At 46.1% G+C, this 16,927-nt stretch overlaps 1 protein-coding gene across 1 annotated transcript in view; it reads left to right on the forward strand.

Annotated features, from left to right (window-relative positions):
- LOC135368831 (tyrosine kinase receptor Cad96Ca-like) overlaps positions 1 to 16,206 on the forward strand; it is a 45,313-nt gene extending 29,107 nt beyond the window's left edge. The window contains exons 3-12 of the mRNA XM_064602366.1: positions 485 to 636; positions 5,660 to 5,710; positions 6,790 to 7,278; positions 7,382 to 7,507; positions 7,779 to 7,932; positions 8,667 to 8,777; positions 8,843 to 9,024; positions 10,295 to 10,417; positions 12,603 to 12,714; positions 15,030 to 16,206. Of these exons, the coding sequence (XP_064458436.1) occupies positions 485 to 636; positions 5,660 to 5,710; positions 6,790 to 7,278; positions 7,382 to 7,507; positions 7,779 to 7,932; positions 8,667 to 8,777; positions 8,843 to 9,024; positions 10,295 to 10,417; positions 12,603 to 12,714; positions 15,030 to 15,301 (1,772 nt within the window). The 3' untranslated portion in view covers positions 15,302 to 16,206. The remainder of the gene's footprint in view (positions 1 to 484; positions 637 to 5,659; positions 5,711 to 6,789; positions 7,279 to 7,381; positions 7,508 to 7,778; positions 7,933 to 8,666; positions 8,778 to 8,842; positions 9,025 to 10,294; positions 10,418 to 12,602; positions 12,715 to 15,029) is intronic.
- Positions 16,207 to 16,927: the final 721 nt, after the last annotated feature.

The raw sequence follows: 16,927 nt of genomic DNA on the forward strand, positions 1-16,927 counted from the left end.
CTGCATGTGGTAATATTGAATTTCCAACCGGCAACACACTTTAGAGTGAACCACGTCCACTGCCACACACACACACATTGGATGATGATGATTGGATGACATTGGATGGGCGATCCACTGTCGCTGTGGCGGTACACTGCCCTATTGCACATTGGGAACGGATGAGGGGATGATGATGGAGCGAGCACTTTCAGAGATCCGTCGCCAGATCGGTGAAGTGCAAGAACACCGCAAGAAGACGAAGGCCTTGCATCTGGTGCGCAGCGTTCGACCGCGGTCCGAGAATGCTTCGCGAGGTTGAACGGTCGTTCGTCAATACGCTGCATAGCAACTTCCACGAGTGCACGTCCACTGTAGTTGGCGCTCGCAAACCGAAGGCGCTGACTATGCGTGCAAGCCCGCACTCACCGCTTAATAATTCCTTTCTCATTACGTTTTATTTTGGTGAACAAGCACGTGAAATGTACGCATTTTTTTGTTACAGGAAGCCGGGTTATGACTGTGCGAACAAGGGACGAAGACCAGGACGTCATCGAGTACGGCATCGAACCTGCGGTGTTCCTAGACGGTTCAAACTATTTTCGCATCCACAAACGCACCGGAGAGGTCTTCCTCACGGGCTCCCTTTCAGGACAGGTATGTCACTCTTCTATATGCTGTACACTCATGAGCGCGTTCAGAGCCGCTCTGGAAACGCCCGAGCACTTGTTCAGTGTAAACGGCCCTGGTTGCAGACCGCCGTATCTGTGAAAGGAGGAATGAAACGACACTCTGCCAAGCGAAGCGTGTCCGAAGGAGATCCCATCGAATGTTCTGTTCCAGTGGCACCCTTTTCCATTTTCTAAGACGCGTCCCGTACCCGTTCCACGGATATATATACATAACGAAAGGGCAGCAGTTCGCCTAAAATTGCGCTCAGAGATATGAATAAATCGCGGCGCATTTTCGTGCTGCTGGGCCAGTAAAGTGTGTTCGAAGAGGCACTATACCAGTTTTGCTCGGATGGAAGCAAAAGAAGAAGCTGCTCGTCCCCGTAAACTCGGCGCGAACGTGTTGGCGGAAACCCATCGCGTTCGTGACCTACACACAGGAAGGGGTCAAGAACGTCACCCCCCACGGAAGAGTCCCAAAACAACAACTCGTGTAACCTTAGCACCCGATGAGACAGACGGAGGCGCAACAGAGCCAACGTGCGTTTTCCGGTTGACTCAACTGCGTTGGATGTAGTGGCGCCGCGAGATGCAGCGTTATACAGTACTTGCTGTGTTAGATAGTTTTAGTACGCTATCGCCTTTGCATACGTAAGGGTTATCGTTGGCGGTTCTGCGCTATTTTTTTTTATTAAAAACTAAACTAAAACTAAAACTCACTATTTTCATTGGTGAAATAGAGGAACCGCTACTTCTTGGCATAGCAACAGCACTATAGTTCGTACATTGGTATTGGTGGGTAAGCGGAGCTGCATAACCATTACTCATTACAGTTTTTTATAGCAATGCATTATATTACTCACTGTCATTGCTTTTTCATGCTTAGTAAGGCATTACTAACGCGATTATTTTCATCAAGTGGTGACATTACTTTGGCATTACATTTTCCCAGAAGTCTCTAACGGGGTCCTGTGTAATGCTAATAATAATTGGGGGTTTACGTCGCGAGACAACTGAGACCCTGAGCGACGCCACAGCGGTCGGTCTGCGGATTGCTTTTGCCCACCTGAGGGCTCACCACACGGCACCCCGTATTTGACGTCCCTCGCGGAAGACGGCGTGTATAAGCAACTTGCACCCTGCCACCAAGTCACTGGTGTCCTCGGCCGGGTTCGAACCCGCGATCAGAAGGCGAACAGGCTACCGACTGAGCCACCGAGGCCGGCCCTGTGTAATGCTCGAAGCGCATGGTGTAAAGAGACTTGATTAGCGTCGTACTCCGCTGCACATTACAGGTGATAAGAAGTACAGTTTCTGCCGCACCAATAGGCTGGCACACCTTCATGAGTATCGTTTCGGAGCGAAATTGGTTTCGAAAGGGATCGCAGCCGCCATGTTTCAGACGGAGAATGTGAGCGAGACAAGAGTGCATCATGTTGCCCATCAAGGTTCCATAAGAGCCCGTCTCAAAGATCCGCAAGGATGCCAGACGGTCTTGCGATATTCCAGACCATTAAACTGCCGCCCGTAGCGCTGTAGGGTAATAATAATAATAATACCCGCACGGATGAATGGCGCTCCGTTTGAGAAATGTTGCGAGTTCCTGCTGGACGTCATGATCTTTCAGTGCACGTCTCCACATGGTATCAATTTATTATGAGCACTTCTCAAGGTTATACAGAACTAGTCAGGGTACCGCCGCAATTATAACTGGTTTAGTCCAAGAAGATCGGCATTCCAGATAGCGATATTGTCAAGGTGTTATGGACAAGGGCAAAGACTATACCCGCAAATGCGCCGGTGTTACTTGTAGCGTTACGCTCGAAAAACACTGCCAAGGTAATATAAACAGACTATATATTTTTTCGGTTTTATTACTCTACCCTAAAGGCGCAGTAAAGTGCAAAAAAAATTCACCTCGCGGAACGCCGAATGGCGTTACCTTGACACCAACACAAAAGGAACGGGATTAGTCCGTTACGTCGTTCGTGATTTTGTAAGCGAAAGAAACCGCAATGTGCGTTTTCCCTCTCACTCACCTTCCCAAGAAGGCTCGGCATTGCGGAGCGCTTTCTCATTGGTCTCCGCAAACGAACACTTGACCAATCATCGCGGCAGATCGTTTAGGGGAGGCCAATCCGAGGCCTCTCCGCGTTGTCGTGTTTCTTGAGAAGGAGAGGAAGAGGGAAAGCGTATAGATTGATTTCCCCAAACGTTGTTTCTCTGTGTGATGCGGAAGTATCGTAAAATTAATTAATTAATAATTAAAATTGAGAAGTAAATGACGTCACAGGGTGTTCAACATTGCTCCTCACCATCGCTGCTGGCAATCTTCCAACGTGGGGCGGAGAGCAGAGACCGGGAAGGTGCGTGCGCTGTTGCTAGGAGACCGACACCACAGCTCGCTATGACGTCTGCTACTGTCGGAGAATCGGAAACTATGAAGTTTTGCGGGTCGCTTCGAAAAGTCGTGGAAGCGCGCAATATTCGCATTGATGTTTTGTTTGATTTAAATCGTCACATAGTGAATACAATACAATATCACAATCGATTGTCACATAATCAACAATTTATAGAAGCAATAACGCTTTTTTAGTCCGCAGTGGAGCTTTAGAGGAGATCCCGTAACGAGCGTTGAACGAATGACTATTACCATCGCACCGTGTGCCGCTGAAGACGGAAGTATTGACAGAGAACACAATGCCAGCCTTTGTGATCCCGAATGGCACCGTAAGAAAATGGAAAGGCCAACACTCAATCTTTCCGATACACCAAAATGACTTTCGCCAACTATCGAATTTGGAAGATGAAAGAACGCCTCAGTGGTCATCCGCTATTTGCTTTCAGACATAGCGCGGAGACACGGCGTCAGCATTAAAAAGACGCCACACCGCAACAACCTAACAATGCAGTGAGAGGTAATCAATCATTCATCCACTGATTTTCAACCAGTGGTTTCGATTCACTAACGCACGTGTACATGTAGCAAAGCTTAACGCCAGAGCGAACAGCAGAGTTCCATTGTTAAGGGAAGTGCCTCAGGAGGAGAGCCGTGGATATTTCGAACCGAGGCTGTTCTTCTGCTGGGCACCGTCCTCATCATTGGCATGGTATTTAAAGGTATCTGCGGCTTTTAAAGGGGCATGGTATTTGAACACCATGCCAATAATGAGGACGGTGCCCAGAAGAAGAACAGCCTCTGTTCGAAATATCGGCCGCTCCTGTCCTGAGGTACACAGTGATGCCTCTAGCACGCTCCATAGGGAACACTCAAAAGGACAACACTGTGCAGTAATGTGCCACAATAGTTTTGACGGACAGGACAGCTTGAACTCTATGCATACTGTATTTGGCTAACGTTCAGTAATGTTGCTTGCTGTCCAATCTGACAGGACTTGAAAGGAGATGTCGCCGGCTTTCCTCATATTTCGGTCACGACAGGCAGGAGCGTATGTTCTGTGCTGTCGACACTGGGGGCACGAGTTGCAGCTCGGTGATCGGACTTTCAGCAGCTTTTAATAATAACAGTAATTCGGATTCTATTTCACGAGATAACTATGATCTTTCGCGACGTCGTAGTAGTGGGTCAGTGCATTACTACTGTTATTTATTACTAATAATAATTATCGGCCTGTGCGGCTTATATGCGACTGCATTCCAGTGATTATCCATATAAAATCCACTACACTTATACGGGATGCTCAGCAAAACTGCGTGCCTCGGCATTGGCGGCCGCTTTTCGCCGGCGTTCCCATCTACGCATCGGTGCAGCAACATCACAAAATAAGTACCCTTCCCCAGGGGTACATGAAAATGATAACTCAACACTCTGATGAGAGCTTGATACGAACACACGGTGTCACCTCCATCGTTCTTTGTTCTAGATGCACCACTAAAGCCGCGTTAGTATACTTTCCGAAGGCTTCCTGGTACACAAGCGCTGCATAATGCCTCCCACTCGAGATGAACCATTTTGGGAAGAGCCTCACTCGTTCCTTATCCGGCATCCAGAGCAAGTTCATTACCGTTGCAGCGAACTTTAGTGAGCGATGGGGGCGGCGGTGTGCTTGTGCCGGATCTGGCCACGCGCCGTGTAGGTGTGGTTCACCAGGATGGCGACCGGCAGGAGGGCCATAAGAGAGGACGAACGCCACGCGCCCGCCATCGGGAATGTAGCAACAGAAGGAAGGGGGTGTCCGGCCGTAATTACAGGGCGCCGAGCTATAGCCGAGCGTTGCCTCGGCAGGCAGAGGAGGGCTTAAGAAGAAGGGCCACATCTGGGCCCAATGTGGGGGTGTCCTTTCGAAAATGACGCCTTCGGGTATGATGGAATGCGCGCATCTCGGACGTGATTGCAGAGCTCGGGAATAAATCTCCGAAAATATATCCTGCAGAGCGAACGAAACTTGGGGAGGGAACTTCTTGTGGCATCCTGCGAAGTCCAGACCTGCACTCTTTTGCTAAGACCTTTCTCTCTCTCTTTTTTTTTTCTTTTTTTACATTCGCAAATGGCGGACCACGTGCCGACGGAGTTTCTATTCTTCACTTGTCTTTTTCACACACACACTTTTTCATATTCGACGAAAACGTGGAATACTACATTAGAGCTCGTCGCCGATGCTTTAGGCTAAAAGCAAAACGGTTTTATGTTACAAAATGACAAGATGCACCAGATGCACTGTGACGCGATGCAGAACACATCGGCTCTGCTTCAGCAACGACCCGGAGAGCGCTGGTTCAAATATTGTTCCTGCTCAATTTTATGTCGGTAAACACTTTGGCCAAGCCCTTACAAGTATATATTATCTGGTCTAGTACTGAAAGAGGTGTATGAAGAGAGGAGGAGTTGATGCAATGAGCCCCTCGCACGTTGGCATGGAAGCCTTCTTCTTGCCACTGCGTTGATGATATTCATCGCTGTTTACTTGAAATAATGAAACGTAGCGTATAAAAACTGACCCCTTGTGCTACAGTTATTGTACTCATGGGAATCTTTCTATGTGTTCTAGGCTGGATCCGACTACTACCTCTTCATCACGGCCTATGACGGCCACCAAACGGTAAGTTTATCTTATCAGTCATCCGACCTCTTACTCAACATGCCAAAGAGGGGGACTATTGTTTCAACGGGCTGACGCACCTGGAGTGGGGGGAGGGGGATATTTGTGCAATGATACAGGTGCCATGTCTGTAACTCTTTACTGCGTCCCTGTTCACAATGTGAGCAGTGCAATGGTGTAGGCTTCATCTGCCGTGACAGCACAAACAGCATACTGTCCGGGGGTTAAATTGTTGGCAAAGCGTACTTCAAACCATATGTCAAAGCATACTTTTGTGCGCAACCACGAACAAAAAGAGAGACACCAGCGCTTCCTGTCCTGGTGTCTCTCTCTCTCTGTTTTTGCTCGTGGTGGCGCCTTAGAAGCAATGGTTGGAACTTGCTTAATCTGTGCAGAAGGCATGTTCCGTACTTTAATCGATGAAAAATGGCTCATCGGGACAGGGTGGACGTCACTCTGCAGCTCAAGTCCCGTTTCTTCAGTTGTTATAGCTTAGCCAGTCAAACAAGGGTTTCCACAAGTGTATTCTTTTAGAACCAGGATTTACGCAGATCAGCTGTCAGAACAAAGCACTCGTTTTGCGTCACTCTAATCGTGAAACATATAGGTGTGACGGACTATAGGGCGTGAGGTAGAAGGTGGGTGCAATGCCCTGCTGTGTCCGCTACTCCTACCACTGGTGCCAGGAGCCGCGGTGCCGTAAGCACCTTTCTGTAGGATATTAGCATATTGTATATGCTACGTGGTCTAACAGACCAATGTCTGTAGTTTTCGAATCATTTAATTAAGCTATTCTGCCCATTTGGAAGACAAAGATTTCAAACCCTATGGATATGTGAAGTGTCATCTGGAACTTCCGTCGAACCGAGTCGCAATCAATGTCGTAACCCCTTATGGGACACAAATTACTGTGTGCGGGTCTTTCGAAACGAAGGTAAGTGTAGCTTGAGGTGGTCACTAAACCTGTCCAGCCCCATAATAACGAGCTCTGTGATGTCGACGGTGGAAAGTACTAAAGCTACCGGTACGAGCAGCAACTTTCAGCACGACGTCTAAAAGCAGCCGCCTTTGCCTTCCAGGCCAAAATCGAAGTATACGTCAAAGTAGTGAAACCCACAAGCGGCGCAGGCGATGACGGATCCGACCTGCACCCCAGTGACCCCAGCAACATCCACCAAGATCCGCACGGGAGTGGACCTCAAAAGCGGCCCTTTCACTCAACGCGCCCCCCGGGTGCTCCACCCGCCCCCTATAACCCCCGACCTTCTCACCCACGACCGCCCCCTTTCGGGGGCAAGAAGTGGCCCTCCAAGGAGCCCACGGCACCGACAGCCTCCACCTCTCATGTACCCGACGGGGTCGCAAACGACGTACGACCAGACCCTACAGTGGAGGATAATGCAGACTCTCAGACGAAGGGCCGAGGTCCGGGGGGAACCGCCCCCGGAGGCTTTGATGTAACAGCGACTGTCCTTCCCATCGTAGCTGTTGTGGGATTCGCACCCCTCGTTGCCCTGTTCTTCTGGCTGCTACATCGAAGGTGCAACAGAGAAGAGAAGTTGAAACCTGTACGTTGAACCACTGTACTTCTTCTCTGTTGTGTCAGTGTTTTGTATCGTTGATCAAATCATGTTCCATTGTCCTCAAACATGCTCGTCCATTTGGTTACAGAAAAAGTCTACAGACAGGCTAGACAGCAACTTCTCCCACAGTTTTGACAGACCACCTTCTACCCTTTATAACCCCAGGTCATGCAGAGCACTATCAAACAGATATGAACCCGATCTCATGTCAGCGGTAAGTTACAAGTTACATCATGGAGGTGTAAAAGATATAACCCAATGCTATGCTGCTTGGGAAGGCACGCTCATTGCGTTGCTATAGTTTCCACGTATAGTGCGACGTATAGTTTCGTAATCGATTAGGAACAGATGCGACCGTCCCTTTAATACAAGTGATACACTTTCAGTGCTACACATCATCAAAACAGAGAGCTAAAGAAACTACCAACGATTGAGATCCTATACTTTCCGACATTTATTTAGAGTGTTTACCTCTCTCCTTCCAGGTTAACGACAACAACAAGTGGGAATTCCCGAGACATCACCTGCGCTTCATTGGCATCCTGGGAGAAGGTTGTTTCGGGCAGGTTTGGAAATGTGAGGCCATGAACATCACCGGTACAGAGGAACCTGTCATCGTTGCTGTGAAGACGCTCAAAGGTCCTTCTCATCCCTGCACTTCTGATGATATACCGATTTTATTGCATTGTTGACCGATAAGATGAGTCAGAATTTGTTAGCCCATGTCGCTTAACGTTAGGCCCACCTTTCCTTATCATATCGTTCCTTATAATTTGCTGATTCGCTTTATTTTCCCCAACAAAGTCAACAACTGAGGCCAGTTCTCAAACTCTGCCCCATTGCTTTTGCACTTGAGTGTAACGCTGCATCGAGCGCTTCAGAAGAACGCCAACATTCCTGTGCTTTGGAATTAAGTCACCCCAAATTTTCAATCGTATCCCTCCCTGTGTTGCGGCTTTAGCATATTCTAAATTCATTTAACTAATCTATTAATTTAAATTTAATAACACCCTCCACTACTCGGAACCCTTTACACTGCCACTGTCCCATCCTACAGTTGGCAATACGATTGACACCTGTTTACAAAAGCAAGCGCCACCTGTGACTCGCAAGGGCTCATGGGAACTTAAAGGGCTTCAGAGCATTACGAGACGGCCAGAGGCGGAGGTAGTAGAAGAAGAACAACAACATTCGCGGTTTGAGCAGGAGCGGCGACAGCCGGGGTAAACCGTAACCGAAGCAGACGACGGAGCAGTGTCCCTCAAAGTTCCCATGCTGCTTTGCGCCCCGCGCTTGGTGGCGCTCGCATCTTTGTAAAATCGCCTATTCCTTCTGCATCGTCATGCTCATTGCGTTTTGTGAACACGTTCCAGAAAACGCAACGGAGAAGGAAAAGAAGGACCTCCTGAGTGAATTAAAGGTCATGAAGCTGATAAACCCTCACCCTAATGTAGTCACACTACTCGGTAGCTGCACCGATAGAGGTGAGAAGGACACCACTGCTGTCATGCAAGATGCAAAGCTAATGCCGGACTTTCTTTCCGTATAGACCCATTATTCGTTATAATGGAGTTTGTGCCCTACGGAAAGCTTCAAACGTATCTACGGGAAAGCAGAGTAGAAAGGTCGTATGGTTGCCTGCACGGTAGCAGCAAACACTTGACGTCACGGGACCTCACGTCCTTTGCTTATCAAGTTGCCAAAGGGATGGAGTACCTCTCCTCAAAAGGGGTAAGTGTACATTGTTTACCCTACATTACGTTAAAAAAAGACTACGCTAGTACATACAAGGACCGCATCTATTTTCATTTGAATAAAATATGAATCGAATGTTGATATCTGGCAAATAATGTATGATCAATAATGATAAGCGTAGCATAAGCTTCGTTAGTTTTTCTGTCTCTATGGTTGCGGCGGTTCTGAGCACGAGCTCCGACACCTGCGTCATCGTCCACGTGTAGCAACGTAAGATAACTCACAAAAGCATACAGGGAACGAATGGGATCCTGTATGATCCTGTATGATGCAACAAGCTAAGTAGAGAGGATAAAATGTAATAGATAAAATGCAGAATATGACGTACACAGTAGCCACTTTATTCCATGAACTTCTAAACGAAAAACAATGTAACAAACAGAAATTGTTAATTATGTTTTGTATGTTTTGTGAATGTTAAACTGCCACAACGGACTAAATCTCATGTCTTCAGAATCCTATCAAAGTTATGTTACTGAAATCTTCTTGCCTCACTTTACATTCCTGCAAAATATTTTGGCTCTACGTGACGCCAAAGCTAGAGAAAATTTTTATTTTTGAAAACTGTGACGTCATGTTAGGCTCCGACGGAACACCCGGCTCTCATCTGGCAACGTTGTTGCCCTTCGCGTCTTCCGGGAGACTCACTTTTTGCACTCCGCTAGCGAATCCCCACGTGGCATATCATCCGGCCGCTCCGACCTTCGAGAAAACACAAGGAGGGAGAAGACACCTACGCCACTTTCCCCTCTTTCGATCAGCGTCACGTGACTTCTCCACCACGTGACCCTCCCCGGACGCCGGCGTCGTCCCTAGGAGACGGGTGCTCTCTCCAGAACATGACATGATTACGTCACCCGCTCCTCGCGTCATCGAAACTTGTGGAGGCCCAGGAGGTCTTCAAAAATTGACAGAAATCCACAGCGTTCGTAAATTGAAATTTCGCGTATGGAATTCCTGAGGCATAGACCAAATAAAATAAGTGTCATTCCGAGTTCGGAGTGGCACTTTAATGCAAAGGCTGATTGATAAGACTCATCAAGAAAGAAAAGGGGGACATTCCTGTGGACATTTCCTCCGAATTAAGTAACTTTATGGAATGTACTGTAGAATATGCACTTCCTCAAAAAGAAACATAATGTACACGACATAAATTCTGAGCAATCGTGACAGCAAGTGCTATACCGATTGTTTTACTCGTGTGTTATTCTTGTTTGTTTTGCCTGACCGTATATTTCCATAATAGATCATACACAGAGACTTGGCAGCAAGGAATATCCTTGTAGGAGAAGGCAAGGTCTGCAAGGTCGCTGACTTTGGCTTCGCAAGAGATGTCATCAGCAATCATGTCTACGAAAGGAAGTCTGAGGTATAGCCCTTTTGTTTTTTTGTTTGTTTTCGTTCTGTCGTACATATTAAAAGCAACATATGTCCACCATATGAAGCACCACACCATATTGGCCCCATATTGGTTAGACATCGAGCGAAGATATTGTGCTGCTTGTGTGCCTTTTCCTAAAATGCTAGGTGGTGTTAGGGTGAAGATCAAAAAGGCTATCACGAATTCAGTGAATGAACCTGCTTCACAGACTGTTACTTACTTCTATACCAGTATTTTATTTATTGTATACCGCTTTTTTTTTTTTCGGTTGCTACCATTGCACTATTGCCCTAGTTGCTTGTGCGCCATAAGGACTCCAATCATTATCATCATCGCCATTACACTGGCTAGCATATCGTGTGGTACAGTTCCGGTCAACCTTAATAATAACACTGGAAAAAATGTGGTCTCGTTCCCGAGCGCGATTACAGCAACCCTTGGGGTCATGAGGAAATCCTAATTGAATTGTCAAACCACTTGGTTTTTTTTGCCATAGTTTCTCACACCATTGTGTGAAATAAAATTCAATTCAATTCAATTCAATCAAATTATTCTGTTAGGTTAACGCAAGGATGGTCCCTCAGTGCCCCAAGGGTGGCTGTTACGGCGCTGGCAAATGAGACCGAAGTTTTTCCAGTGTTATTATTAAGGTTGATCGGAGCTGTACATTTGAGTAAATCCGCAATGCGCTTCCCGATTCTGACAAGAAAATGACACTTTAACTTGGCACATTTCACAATTCTATTCAATAAATTAAATTTGTTTTGATTAGATTGTGATATCATGATTTGTAGTACATGCATGGTGAACTATATAGTACATGGCCAAAATTCCCTACAGAGAAATGCCATTGATTGCATATCTTTCTTTCATTGAAATGAGCGAGTTTTAGCACATTGTGAGGTGTCCCCGATAAAAGTTCCGAAAACACGATAAGCCAATCGCCCTCCCAAGCAGCACAATGTACTGAAAGTCGAGTGCAATAGGGGTGGACGGGTAGGTGGAAGGCCTTGAACAGACTCCTGAAACTAAAGAACATTGATAAGGCACATACCGTCCACCCCTATGGGTGGTTTTCAAGTTGAGAAGTGGCGCTACGCATGCTGGGTCTTCGAACTTCCGGTCCGAAATTGCGCTCAATTGGAGCAAAGCAAAACTTATACCATCTGGCTTAAAAGACAACCAAGATGAGTTTTCCTGGGAATGCCTGCACCCCAAAGAAGTAAGGTACTGTAACAAATACTTCGCACGTACTTTTCTTGCGACAAACATAATATTTCGCAACACATCGTGCATGTTTCGGTTTCGTTCGGCGTGCGCTTCAAAATCGCAATCTTTTGCTGCGGGAAATGTTCTCTTACAATGCGGTCAATTTGACGCTTCAAATAACAAAGATAACAGACAACATTTCAGATATGGCACAACAAAATGTGTAGGCAGTATTTTACGCTGCAATCTTCGGCACTCTGCTGATAGTACTGGTACTGGTTCGGCACTGATAGTACGCATGTAATCGTTTTCTTTAAGTCTGGGAAGAAGCTGTGGCTTTAGTAATATTCTATTCATATTATGAGTTGATAATCTTATCATAGCCACGCACAATTCAACGTGATAAGTACACAGCACGGCATTTCGTGACAAGTGCCTACACCCTTTAGTTCAATTTTCGTTTACGTTGACAACATTTTTCCAGAGGCGCGGGATCCAGGGGTACGCGATACATTATATGTCCCTTTTCCGCAGAATTAGTGCATTTACGCACGGAACATTAGCTTATTTTTAGGTTGAAAATCGCACTTACTCTATAAGACTCCAGCAGAACTTCGGACCGGAAGCGTAAATCCACGTGACATTGCAACTTCCCTTACGTCATTTTGACAGGAAGTTGCAAACCACCCATTGCACTCGACTTTCAGTACATTGTGCTGCTTGGGCTGTTTCTTTGAAGGGGGTGACATCACATTGCTATAAGCTTCGATTTGATAACTTCCTTTATCGGACCGTTTTTTAAGAGCTCTTCCGATGTACTAAATCTCGCTATTTTTTTATATGGTTACCGAAACACTTTGCATATGTTACGGGTATGCTACTTGCAATTAGTGTAAATAAACTAAAGTTAGTGTATCATGTCCCAACCATATGCATTCTCATTGAGAAACATTTCCGACTTTAGGGACGTCTGCCAATTCGTTGGATGGCTCCTGAGTCATTGTATGATAATATATTCACAACGAAGACAGACGTATGGTCCTTTGGAATTCTCATGTGGGAGATAGTGACCCTAGGTAAGACCTTTATTTTTTTAAATTGTGGCTATCAGTAAAGAAAAAAAAGATATCTCCGCATATATCTCAATCCCTAAAAATAAAAGTTTGGCACGCGTATAGCATGTGCGAGCCACGAGTATTACTAGATACATAGATACATGTTACAAGGCCCAGCGTACGTGAGACATTCAAGAAGTACATCTCTCGTCAAAGTTAACTTGAACAGCGCTCCAGCCTGCGAAGCGAGAAGGGGGCCACCCTGGCAGCGCCTAGCAGAGAACAACGCCTTCACAACGAGGGTCATTCCTCTAATTGTAAACAGGTGACCAACACCACCGTCCCCCGTTACTTCTACTAAGCTCCACCAGCTGGTCCACAGGCCGGAATGGCGTTCAAGTTGACTCCGATGCGAGCTGTACTATTCAAAATCCAGTGTAGTGTCTGATATAATAACCGTCATAAAGTAAAATTTCTGCTGCTGACGTACTGCACATGCAGGTAAGATCCTGTCGCCCTTTCATTGATGTGACATCTATGGAACCAGACCCTCCCGATGCGCCATGCTTCCCTATAAACCTCTCCATGTTTGTAAACAAATGACGTCATAGTGTTCGACAGCGCCACCAATTTGTTAGAGTTGAACTACGCTCGAAACTAGGGGCGAGCAAGGTCGCGCCCGAAAGCCACGGTCTTGAGGGGATTACGATGGTCCCTGTAAGGGACGCTACCTTCGGTCCTACTTTTCTGTCAATAGAAGACAGCGAACTAGGCCCGTTCGTGGAACCCAGCCCCCCATACGATTTGTTTCGGTTTCAGTCTGTCTACCAACGTCATGGTGACGTTTCTCGGGTAGAGGTCTATTAACACCAGGTTTGGCAGTAGTCACAGTTTCCGTGCATCACAGATACTAACGCTATTGAATACCAGCAGAAATCAGCACGAAGAACGTGAAACGTGCTTTAAAGGAGCAATGAGGTGGCATTTAACGGGGCTCGAATCTCTGTCTTATCTATCAAGATGCCCATCAGGAGTCACCGGGCAAAATGTTTTCTTTGTGCGGTGAATAGTCACTGCGCAACCAAATTTACAAAAACAGTCGGAGAAAGCAGTCGCGGACAGCCGACACGATCCTCGCGTGACGTAGGGAAGTCCCCGTGCTTTTTTCTTCTTTGTTTCTTTCTTCTCAGCTTACGCGCTGCTTATACCCGCTTGAGCCGCGCCAGTCTACGCCACGAGTCACGTGCCAGGGGAATAGACTACGTCACGACGTTCCCTCATTCTCCGATGCGCTCTTTCCAAGAGTGGAGGATTTTTGGAAAGTGTGTGGAACAGAGGCCCAGCGCGCGCGCGTGCTGCTGGTCATTTGCGCCCGTCGTTCTTTCGCAGGAGCACATTTTATTCGTTGCAGAACACGCCGCAACAAAAAAATAAAAATAAAAATGGAGGGCGGTATCACCTCAGTGCTCTCTGAAACCCGTGTGCTCCTTCTCCTATTACATCACCCTGGAAACGGAGTCATGCAAATCGTGTTAGATGGAAAGGATATATATTATCTCCTGGTGGAGACAGGCAGCAAGCTTTACAATTGTCGTACGAAATTATAATTTCAGATCACGTGCGGTCCTATAATGGAGGTTTCTTTGCACATGCATATGCAATTTTTTCATTTCCGATAAAGTCATGTTTGTTCACATTGCAAGACAAATACATATAATCGTGTGAGGAAAGGAAGAAGTAGAAGAATACACCTTTTTACAGAAGTAATCGTATTGCAACCGTAGGATATACCTTCTTACAGAAGTAAGCGCCACCTGTGGTACGCAAGGACTCATGGGAACTTAGAGCGCCTTAGAGCATTATGAGACGGCCAGAGGCGGAGGTAGAACAACAACAACGTTCCCGGTGTGCGCTGCAGCAGCCGGGGTAGTTCACCATAGCCGGGATAAACCATAACCGGAGCAGACGACGGAGCAGCGTTCCTCAAATTTCCCATGCTGCCTTGCGCCGCGCGCTTGGTGGCGCGCGCATCTTTGTAAAATTGTCTATTTGCGCAGCGTTATAAAATTGGTTGCAATAAGACGGAAAATTTTCACAGCTACGCACGTCTCTTGCTTCCTTATGAGTTTGTTACTGGAAGTCGCACGCAATCGGGAATACTGAGCTACAATGGTGCCAGGCAAGGCTGATATGTCTTTCAGACTAGATTACGGCAGGGAGCCACGGATATTTCATAATGTACCCTCAACAAAGCATAGTACAAAGTGTGGACCGTGGTGATTTAAGATAACTGTTGTCTCCGCATTTTTTCACTTACCGTGACTATATTTCAACAGGATCCACTCCTTATCCTGGTCTCGCGGCAGCGGAGGTCATGAGGCGCGTCAGGGACAACTACAGGCTCGAAAAACCAGAACACTGCAAACGTGAAATGTACAACATCATGTACTACTGCTGGGACCCTGACCCGAAGGAACGACCTTCCTTCACTGAACTCACCAGCCTCCTGGACAAGCTGCTCGTCAGCGAGAATGAGTACATCGAGCTGGACCGTTTCCCAGACCATTCCTACTACAACATCACCAACTTATCGGGGGAGAAACTGTGAGCCCGCAAAAAGACTCTCGTCAGAGCGAGCAGTGGGACCAACCAAAGAACCTTGCAGGAAGGACTGTGTGTTATGGGCGACGAGTATAGTTATCCACTGCTGACTCTTCCCAGTGGCAGGGCCAAGAAAGTGTTCTTCAAGACGCCGACGGTGGGCAAAACTGCTTTTGCTCACGCCTCTCAGGGGATGCGCTGTTTCGTTCGCTTCTCGGCGACTCAGAGCCGTGGTGAGCGTACACGAACGGGAGATGCTATACTTCGATTCAGGGAGGCGAGTAATCCTCTCAGGAAACAGCTGCACATGAATTGTATTTTAGTGTACCATAAGAGAAAATTTATTATACAGATACCTCAGCTAGAATTGGACCATACCCTTCTTCCTCTTTATTGTATTTTTTTAAAAAAAGTTGAAGCCCAATTTTCGGGCAGTCGCTCGTGCAGCTCCCTCAATGGGTACAGGGTGTGTCGCACGGCAAGATTCCTGCCTGCTGCATTCCAGCTTACAGTTACTGCCGTTCAACGGGAGATCCACAACTGTTCAAAAACTAAAGGTGTACCCTCGCTCTGAGGGTACATCCCTACAGTGTCATATTTAGGCGAGACTTGTTGTACAAAAACGGAGTACCCAATATCTTAAGTGCTTTATCATCTTTACAAGAAGCTTTCCAGAATGTCTTTATAATACACGAGAGACAATATATGTACTACAAACAAACAAGTTGAAAACTATGAAGGATAAGTATAGATTTGTATTTATAAAAGTCTATAAACTTCATACACTCCTTCATTCATGAATTGTACAGTAAGCCTTATTTTTATATTTTTTTTTTGTGTAATACCACATTACTCAGTACAGAATACTTCTTTACACGAGATGTTACTGTAATAAATAGGTGTACGACTGATGGAAGTGTGTACAAGAACTGTTATTGTTACTGCATGATTTTAAAAATGAGGTTGCTGAAGAAAGGAAGCAAAAAGATAAGGATGGCCATAACTTCCGGTCTCAGTCACATAAGCATACAGTTAATAACTTATTGCTTCATGCCAGTCCTCTCCTTTTTGTTTTTATTTTTATTTATTTAGGGGGTTCATACATACATTTTTAAGGAAAATGCGGAACATTCAGACATAGACAAGATAAAATCAAATGCAACCTTCTAGTTTTATTGTCACTCACTGTATGCATATAAGATCACAAGGCTTTTATAAAAAAAGAAGTCTGCAAAATGGTCATATTTGACTGAAAAAACCAAGCAGAACATGAAGGACGCATAATAATATTCCTCAAATAACAGAATGACTAGTGAAAGAAGCACATAGAAAAAAAAATGGATATCTGTGATGAGGAGTCGCATGATACGGAAAAGCTCTACCTGCATATGTACAATGTGTCTTCATGTAAGAAAATAATGCATGAGTCGCAGTATTTATATTAGTCGCAGTATAGTATTTTGAAACAGAAAGGCGATGAAAAGTAAAAGACAAATCAAGTTCAGTCCTATAGTGCACCATAGGACGCAGACGCATCTACGTCTTCATAAGAATTTCATAGACTCGAATCAAGAACCCTCTTTTCCCAAATGTGCATAGCGCTAGGGCCAATCATTGCCAGTCAAATAGACCC

Source organism: Ornithodoros turicata, chromosome 9 (genome assembly GCF_037126465.1).
Source record: "Ornithodoros turicata isolate Travis chromosome 9, ASM3712646v1, whole genome shotgun sequence".
Lineage (NCBI taxonomy): Eukaryota > Metazoa > Arthropoda > Arachnida > Ixodida > Argasidae > Ornithodoros > Ornithodoros turicata.